The following is a 9497-nucleotide window of genomic DNA, read 5'->3' as shown; positions in this document are numbered from 1 at the left end:
GTGTTCACTACTCTTAGACAGCAATTCGGGTTCGTGTAGCCACAGGCTGTTTCACTTCAGGTCACTAGCCTTGATTCCTCGAGACGCTATATCAGCTGGATTTTCTGCTGTGGGACAGTACCTCCACTGCTGAGGTGGTGAATTTTGTTCTAATCTCAGCCACTCGATTTTCAACAAACTGCTTATACTCCTTGTTGGTATTTGTGATCCACCACAACGAAATCATAGAATCTGTCCAGGTAAGCACATTGTCAATTCTCACAGCTTCTAAAGCCTGACACACACTCTTTAACAATCTGGACGCAGCTAGGTTCGACAACAACTCTAGACAAGGGATAGTTTGCTTAGCCAATGGAGCAACTCTGGTCTTTGAAGATATTATCTGGCATTCCACTTTCGACTCATTCCACTCTCATGTAGACAGCAGCTCCAAAAGCCTTCTCTGACGCATCAGCAAGACAGTGAAGTTGGACTGACTTGACCTTATCCCAATTCAAACCTTCAGCATAACATCTCTTGAAGCTGATTCTTCCAGCCTGTCTCAGATCCAACAAAATTGTCTGCCATTGGTGGTAGAGCTAGGTCAGTGTCGAGCAACTTATCCCAGTCTCTCCCAGCCTTGCAAAGTTTCTGAAACATGATCTTAAATTAAAGGATGATAGGAGCTATTAATCCCAAGGGGTCAAAAAATTTTGTAGCTGTACTGAGAATCAATCATCTTGTTGCTGGTTGAGCATCTACATCCCCCAATGTCTTGTTCAGATCACAAATCAGTTCATCTTGGGTAGGGTTCCAAAGCACTCCCGGAGCCGTTTGTTCTTTCTCTGTACTTTGCTTAAAAACTGACTTGGAGAAGCTTTCATCTTCTTCTTTAACACCATATCCATCACTCTTGTCAAAGTCTTCACGGATCTTCTTAGACAGAACGAATGCACTGTCCACATCACCATCCCCAGAAACATAATCATCAACATACAAAGACTTCAACAGTTCTCTTGCAAGTGCACTGTCAACTGGCAAACAAGTGTTCAAATGGTGTCTGATTGTAGTATTCAGAATGAAAGGGCTCGAGTTCACTCCAAAAACCACTCGGGCAAAACGCATCAGTATGACCTCTTGGCTTTCCTTGTCCAGGTCATCAATCCACAAAAATCTGAGAAAGTCTCTGTGTTCAGGATCAATCTCAATGTTCAAAAATGCCTTCTCAATATCCGCAGTTAAGATGTCAAATAAATAAGAATTCAGAGAGGGTCCAATGTGCAGACAGTCATTTAAACTTAGTCCTAACACCTTGGATGAGGCATCATAAACAACTCTCACCTTAGTTGTATCTCTGTCAAGTCTCACAATTGCTCTATGTGGGAGATAATGAACACTTCCAGGCTGTGGGATTTGATCCTGTGGAACCAATTCAACTACGTCACTCTGCAATTGCTCCCTGACCACTTGATCATACTGCTTCAGAATTTCTGGCTTGTCCTTTAGCTTTTTGATTGTTGTTGTCAGTCTACGTGATGCAGCTGAGTAATTGTCTGGTAGCATCGGATGGTTATCCTTGAAGGGTAACTTGACCTGGTATCTCTCCCCAGTGAACCTGATGTCACTTGAGAACTTGTCATAGACAGAAGCTTCTCTTTCCTAAGTCCCGGAATTTCTGAAGATCATCTTTCATGTCACTTATCTCTGTGGACTCTATCTTTAACACATGTGTTGAACTCAAATTCACTGTGCATGACTTTGTCGATGTTGGGCACACAGCTGGCCTGATAACACCCAACCCAACTTGGTTTCGAGCGCTACCAGTCCGAAGGGATCTCTCTTAATAACGTTTCCAGTAGAGAAGGACTATTAGTAATCTGCTCCTATCAGCACGTCAACACTAACGGAATCACTTGTTCCACATGCAAATTGTAGACCTTGTTGGTAAGGGTAGCATTCCAATGTGTCTTGAGTTTGTTGATTGGACACTGGGCTGCAAATCACTGATACAACATATGATGTTACATAGACATTCAATCCATCTAAAGTTCTGACACACAAGTGCACAACATCACATTCCTTGACGGAAGCTGAGTCATCTCCAAATGTTTTGATTAAAAGGGTTTCTTTACCCACAGTTGGCAGGTTCAATTGCTCTCTTATCATGCTGGTTATGTAAGATCTCTGGCTACAGGAGTCAAATATCAAATGGGCATTCAATCCAATTTCCTGGTTATCCGGCCCCAGTTGTTCAAAGGGCGGATAATTATATCCACTGGATAGTTTGCTATCCGGCAGATAAAATGTGTGCAAGATTTTCACGATAATCCTATAATTTGTGAATAGAGTAGAAGCATAAGTCAAATTTAAGAATGGGATTGTGTGGAAAACTTGCCAAAAGCATTGGTTGGAGTATATTTGTTCTGCTGGATAGCGACTTATCCAGTTATCCGCTCTTTGAACAACTGGGGCCAGGTCTACAAACAAAGGCTTGGGCTGTCTGCAACAGCACAGAGTTGACATTATTACTAACGTGCATTGTTGAAGCTCCCGTATCTCCGCTCGTATCTTGAGGTGGTTCAGATCCATGTGATGTTGCTCCTTCAGAACCCAAGTTTCTGGATATTACAGTGTTATTTGTTCTTTCACAAATGGTCACATGGTGTCTACCTTCACAGTCAAAGCATTTTGCCCTTGATGGGCAATTTGCAGAGATATGACCACTCTTCAAGCCCACAAAGCACCTGCCATTTTGTCTCAGCATTGTTCTTCTAGTCTTCGGTTCAGTGACAGTCATGCAGTTAATGGACTTATGATTCTTCTTACAAAAAGCACAGCGAGGAATACTTTATTTGCTGCCTGTGTAAAGCGGAGAGGCAGAAAAGGGCTGTTTGCTTCTTGTCTTATACTAATCATCCGGGTGAGTGTAGTCCTGAGAAGGACTGTTTGTGGTGACTTTGACTGACGTTTCGACAACCTGAGCGGAAGTCATCTTCAGAGTCAAGTGAATTGTGGAACGTCAGTAGGTGGTATATACGTCTCTGGTTGTTAACCTAATTGGTCAACGAAGTCCAGATGTTATTGGTCGTTTGTCAGTAAGCCGTGATGTTATTGGCTGTGAAGACTGTAAAAAGTGATTGGTGCGTTTCGATCCGTTTTTTGTTAGTCAAAAAGTCCGTGGGTCTATTGTTAGTAAAATGTCTATTGTTTGTCTGTTTCGTTGTTGTTGTCAATAAGTCGTTTGTATGGTGCAGGTAGTTGTAGGCAACGGTTGAGTGGCGTTTGTTCTAAGTTAGTAAACCAGCTTTCCAGAGTGAGTCGTTGATAGTAATTTGTACAGTAGGTAATGCACTTGGCAGAGTCCCAGTCGATTCTGTGGTTCGTTTGTAAATGGTGCTCAGCAATGTGATTGTTGATATCACCATTTCTAGTTGCTCGTTTGTGTTCAGTCAGTCGTACGTTTAAATTTCTGCTGGTCTCACCAATATAAGTGGCCTGGCAGTCGCAGCATTTGATCTTGTAAACTGCTCCCTGTCTGCGGTTCGGTTCGTCTTTGTCCTTTACTTTCGTCAGTAGTTGTCGTAAAGTGGCTATAGGTTTGTGGGCTACACGGATATTGTAGGGTTGTAGAATCCGTGCGATAGTCTCAGAAGTGCCCCTTACGTAAGGTATAGTTACAGTAGTTACGGGAGTCGCGTCGTTGTTTGTGACGTTAGGTTCAGTGTTCTTGTAAGTGTTACGTCTAACAAAGTCCTTGTTGTAGTTGTTCTTGTTGAAAACGTTGTCTTAGTAGTTGTTTTCGTCTGCGAGTCTGTCAGGTGAGTCACAAACCAGTTGTGCTCGCCTTGTTAAGGTCTGTATAGACGTTGCTTTGTGAGAAGTAGGGTTGTAGGATGACTGGTCCAGTAGTCTGTCAGTATGTGTTGGTTTCCTGTAAACCGTAGTACTTAGTTTGTTGTCGTTGTTGTTACGGGTACCTAAGCAGTCTAGAAAAGGTATTTTACCATTTTCTTCGATCTCCTTAGTAAACTGTATGTCAGCGTTCTGTCTGTTAAGGTGTTCGTGAAAATCGTCGATTTCGTCTTTGTGTACTGCTGTAAAGGTGTCGTCTACGTACCGTAACCAGAGCGGTAGTGTCCGTTTGTAGGTTGCTAGGGCTTGTTCCTCGATGTTCTGCATGACAATTTCTGCTACAACAACAGAAACTGGTGAGCCCATAGCTGTTCCGTGTAACTGTTTGTAGTGCTTTCCGTTGTACTGGAAGTACGTGGACGTTAAGCAGAGGTTCAGTAAGTCCATTAAGTCATCTGTAGGCAGTGGCAGTTTTGTCGTGGAGTTCTCGATGGCGGTAGCAGTACAGTCTAGAGCCAGTTGAAGTGGAATACTGGTGAACAGTGATTTCACATCAAAAGACACAAGTTTGTAGTCGTCAGGTATTTGTGCCAAGTAACTTATTGTCAGTGAGATGACGTTATGATCCCAGAAAAAAATTGATTGCCACTTTTTGACTTTTTGGAGTAAATGATGGACTAATGTTAAGTTTAAAAGACATTTTTGAAAACGATAAAGCGTCTTTCTTTTGTTGGCTTTTAATTTTGGCAACATATTAAGTGAACGATATATCAAGAGAGTCTATATAAAATAAAGAGCCTTACGTTGGGCCTATAGGTTACTGCCGGATTAGTCCTATATTTTTGCAGTTTTGGGTGGGTTTTGTCCTATATTTTGCACCCTGAATATGTGACTCTTTAGTAATAATTAGATGTTGGTTGCGGTGGTTTCGAGGATTACAAGGTGACCAAGGTAAGTACGTTAACATAACAAGGGTCTTGGTTGCAGTGATTGCAAAGTATCTATGTGGGAAATTAGTTGTACAAAGGGTGTTGTTTGCAGGAGTTGCAAAAGCTGCCAATTTTTAAAGTATGATTTGATTTTTGAATTTCCCGGTTTGGTCCTAGTTTTCGTAATTTCGACCCTATCTTATTTTTCTTGTTTATCCATTATATTGAAAATGAGCTGGGGATGAACGAAGCAGTCTGATTTTCCCTTATTTTTTACTTCTCTGAAGGTGAGTGAGAGGTACATCTGCAATAAACTCGCCAAATGTTCAATCGCTTGTTCTCGAACGAAAACTAATAACGAAAACTAAGATCCTGCCTGGAAAGTCACCGGAAAAGCAAGCAAGACCGGGCAAGACCAGTTAAGCTGACTTCTGCTCGGCTTTTTAAGGGTAATGCTTTAAGAAATCTTAATCTTTACAAAGTTGTGTGTATCTTGGTAACTCCCGCGCCCCCCCTCCCCTTCGATTTATTGCTGGGCACTTGGCACTGGTTGGTGCGTGATATCCACAGACAGGAAATCCCAACATTCTCGACGGGCTCCTCGCTTGCGATACTGGCAAGCAACTGAACACATGTCGAGTTTATTGCCGACCTAACTTCCCCTAGCCTTTAGACAAGTCAAAAATAAGGGGAAATAACACTGCTTCTTTCATCCCCAGCTCATCTTCAGTAAAGCGGATAAACAAGAAAATAAGATGAGTCTTAGTTTTCGTAATTACGAAAACCCAATCGGAAAAGTGGACAAATCAAGGAAAACAAAAAAGGGATCTTAGTTTTCAGGATCTTAATTTTCGGGGTCCTGGGTCTAAAGGTCTTAGTTTTCGGGGTCTTAGCTTTCGTGGCAATCATTCTACAACTCGTAAGTTACCCTGTCCCACGTTGCGCCACACGCCACCACCAGTTCTCTTTTTTTTCCCGCGCTTTGCACGAAAATCGTGCTTGTGGACTGGGAACCAGGCAGTCAACATTCAAACATGGCGGCTTGGTCGGCTTGAAAAATGGATGTAAAAAGGAGTGCTTTTGTATCTAATACAGTTAATCACAGAGCCGTGATCGGAAAACTCAAACGTTTTGATGAAGGAATACGTCGTCTGTTTGAGCAAGCCACAATGCCACAAGATTCTTCTCAGAACCTTTTTGAAGGCTTCACCGGTGAACCTCTAGATCGCCGTGAAATCCAAACGTATTCGGAGTGGAAGGTGCAAGGTTGTTTTAGGAACTTAAGCAGGCGCCAAAGAAAGCGATCAAAGCAGAGGATTATTTATATTTTACCCATAGGCCCTTTTCCTGAGGCTATATGGAAACCAGTTGAAGGAATGGAAACCTCAGTGTTTCAACTGATTGCAAAGTTTGTGGGGATCTTCTTCCTCGGAATGAGAGTAAAAATTATGGACCAGATGCTCGTCACTGAGATGAACTGTAAACGAAGGATTCATGCTGTGACCGGAAAGCTGCAGTTGTTGGTATCAGGTAGGCAAAGATATACAGTATCTGTATGCAGTCTTTTATCACTGTACAATTATTTGTCACTTTAGTTGTTGTTGTTACACTTTTACAGTACTTTACCCTGTGTTGTGATAAGTTTTTGACAACATTTTCGAGGACTTCCTTTTCAACTTGCCAGCCAAATTCTAGTACTGCAAGAGGATTTTTCCACAAAGACATAGAGCATGACAATTCCACCTTGCCCAGTTCTTGTAGCATTATACTGAGTCCACTGAAAGAGTTCCACATAGCCCCATACATTAATCACAGGGAGTCTACAATAGTTGTGAAAAAGAAATAAATTAATAAACTATGGACTTACGTTGTTTGTCGCTCGTGATTTTCTATTGTGCTCATTTGCATTTGCAATTTGCACATACGTGACGGCACTAATGTCGTGTACTGAGCGTGAGCGGATCTGAGTCCTGCTGACTATACTACATACAGCTATGAACGTTTGCCGTCATACTTTTCCATAGTGTAAATAACACTGACTACTCTGAGGATTTTTGCGGAAATAAAAAAATGATTTTGTGACAGGTTTATGCAACAAATAGGCTGAAATTTATTTTCATTCTTGCACAATTTGTGCCTAAGCAGGGAGAGGTGACTGTCACGAAAAAACGTCCTTGACTATTTTCCTGAGTGTGTTCAAATTGTTTCATGAAAAAGTTGCTTCCCTTGTCAATATATATGTATATAGTATAGTCAGCAGAGCTCAGATCCGCTCATGCTCAGTACGCGACATTAGTGCCATTGCGTATATGTAAATTGCAAATGCAAATTAACACAATAGAAAACCACAAGCAACGAACAACGTAAGTCGATAATTTATTAATTTATTTCTTTTTCACAACTTTTGTGGACTCCCTGTGCATCAATTGTACATGCGCCACCCTGGTGGTGACCGTCATACTAACCCTCTTCCAAAAATGACAAGCATAAGGAGAACTTGAGTTGCAAAATGTACCCATAATAAATTATTTTTATATTTTATGTATGGTCCTGTGTGGAAATACACCTTGTCCACTTGAAGCAACGTTGAAGTCCCGGTAGTGACTGGCCTCAAATTTCTTTTAACAATGCCATGACTTGATCATTTCTATAGTTCCAATGAGATTAGAGGAAACGAAAGCTACAAATAAAAGGATTTGATATTTAAACAATTCTCCCAACTAGAAGCATAAGTAAAATATGGCCAGCAGTGAGAAGAATATTCATGTTGATATTTGGATTAAAGGGTTAAATGTTTTAAAATGAGAGGCTGGTTTTACTTTTACATCAGAAGACGATTTGAGGGTAATTTTCTGGGAAGAATAAGGGGATGTTAAGTTTAAATATCATAAATAAAAGAAATTGTTAGATAGGTTATTGTCATGGCAAGAGTAGTTTGAGTCAAAAAAATTATTTTATTATAGCGGTTACATTTTGAAAACTTATATTGGTTTGAAAATATTTTTTGCTCACAGGTATTACAACAGAATGAATTCTACTGAATCTAGCAAAATTGTTAAGTTTCATAGATATTTTGAGGAAATGTAGAAGATGGTGATGTATGGCAAGCAGGCAAATTTGTAGCCCATGCGTTTTTTGTGAAAAAAATGTAAAATTCAAATGTCTGTAAATTTCCTCAAGTTTGGAGTAGATCTCCACAAAACTTCACATAATTTTTGCTAAATTCGTCATGGTAAATCTACTCAGTAACTCAGCTTCTTGTTCAATTGTATGTTTACAAAGTTAATATCACACCCCTTACTACTTTAATGCCGTTTCAGATGCATTACATCACTTGAAGACCTGTCTTCCTTCTGATGGTTACTGCATTATTGGCCTCACCTGGGTTGACTTATACCCTGGCGAAGATTGGAACTTTGTCCTTGGTGAATCATCCTGTATAGATGGCTGTGCTGTGATGAGTTTTGGTCATTTTGAGCCACAGTCATTTGTCAATAAACAGCTAAATGAGAGTCAAAGAAACAGCGATCATGTTTCTCATTTAGCGAAAGGAATTGAGTCTCCTAAAGCTGGAAGCCAGCAATGCTCTCCAGTGTCTGAGAAGGGAAGCAATGTTGACCTGACACTGTATTTGGAGGACTTTGCAGCTACTGATAACATCAATAAAGCATTGATTTGGAGGCTTTTAAGGGTAAGTAATTTTGCCTTAAAGACAGTGTAAATTTTATTCATCCGGCAGTGCACTACGCTCAGTCTATTTGCAGCTAATTTTCAAGTCTCTGCATATATAGTATATAGGTCTCATCTTTCTACCCTAGTACAGGAATCCCAGGTTCACTTTAAAGATAACATTATCTTTATTGGGTGGTGTAGAAAGAATACTGAAGAAAATGCGTTACCTACCAGAACACCTGTAGACACAAGATCCTAACAAGACCCTCTTTGATCTGAGTTTAGTTTACTCTTTAAAATTCTATTTTAGGATGGTGCCTACAAGTTTGTTGCTGTGTATATGTTCTGCCATCTCGAGATACTCGTGAATCCTATGGGTGGTGCCTACTAATACAGAGATATTTTTGCGTGGTTTAAAACTATGCAGAGAAAGCAGAGTTTAGCAAGTGTTCTTGGTGTCCAAAAAGAAAATTGGGGGTAACCATGCATTTTTCAGAGATAAAAAGGCTTCAATTTGGAAATAAAATGCCATACATTGCTTTGTGTTTACTGTTTTTAGAATAATAATTGTTGCTTAATTATCTCTAAAAATTGCGAGGTTACCCCCCATTTTCTTTTTGGATTCCAATAGCCCTTGCTAAGATCTGCTTTGCCCACATAGTCACATAGTCATAAACCACGCAAAAATACTTCTTTATTAGTAGGCACCTTCTTTAAAGGGACATTATCACAGGGAACTTTCTGTGTTTTGGTGAAAATTGCAACAAATATGTGACAAAGTTACTTTGCCTAAAAACGAAATTTCACTCTCCATAACACTGAGGAGAAAATACCAAGGCATTCTCAATAAGAGAAGAAACCATAAATCAGTTTTTTGTGATCTCACAAGATGGCACAAGAATACGGCAGAGCCAAAATGGAAATTTTGTGCAAATGCCTGAAATGGAACAATAATTTTCATTTTGATCATTTTTGAACAGAAAAAGTGGAGTACATGCAAAGGTTGTCCAGTTTTTTTTTTACAAGAGATTTTGATTTAAATCATGCATTTCATTTGTATTTGAA

At 40.2% G+C, this 9497-nt stretch overlaps 2 protein-coding genes across 5 annotated transcripts in view; one reads left to right on the top strand and one right to left on the bottom strand.

Moving 5' to 3' along the window:
* Positions 1–714: 714 nt before the first annotated feature.
* Positions 715–1542, bottom strand: LOC146479920 (uncharacterized). Its single transcript, XM_085110311.1, has one exon. The coding sequence runs from the start codon at positions 1540–1542 to the stop codon at positions 715–717; it is 828 nt and encodes a 275-aa protein (XP_084966437.1).
* A 4215-nt stretch (positions 1543–5757) lies between these two features.
* Positions 5758–9497, top strand: part of LOC146479918 (archaemetzincin-2-like) — a 14195-nt gene continuing 10455 nt past the window's right edge. For 2 of the 4 annotated variants that reach the window (XM_085110799.1, XM_085110798.1), the window contains exons 1-2: positions 5786–6290; positions 8081–8451. In XM_085110799.1, the coding sequence (XP_084966925.1) occupies positions 5819–6290; positions 8081–8451 (843 nt within the window). In that variant the 5' untranslated portion in view covers positions 5786–5818. Of the gene's footprint in view, positions 6291–8080; positions 8452–9497 lie in introns of all 4 variants that reach the window. The other 2 variants (XM_085110800.1, XM_085110797.1) reach the window with 2 other exon arrangements.

Source organism: Pavona decussata, unplaced genomic scaffold, assembly GCF_977016875.1.
Source record: "Pavona decussata unplaced genomic scaffold, jaPavDecu1.1 SCAFFOLD_58, whole genome shotgun sequence".
In the NCBI taxonomy this organism is placed as follows: Eukaryota; Metazoa; Cnidaria; class Anthozoa; order Scleractinia; family Agariciidae; genus Pavona; species Pavona decussata.
The sequence above is the reverse complement of the archived record's forward strand: the minus strand, read 5'-3'. Positions and strand labels throughout refer to the sequence as shown.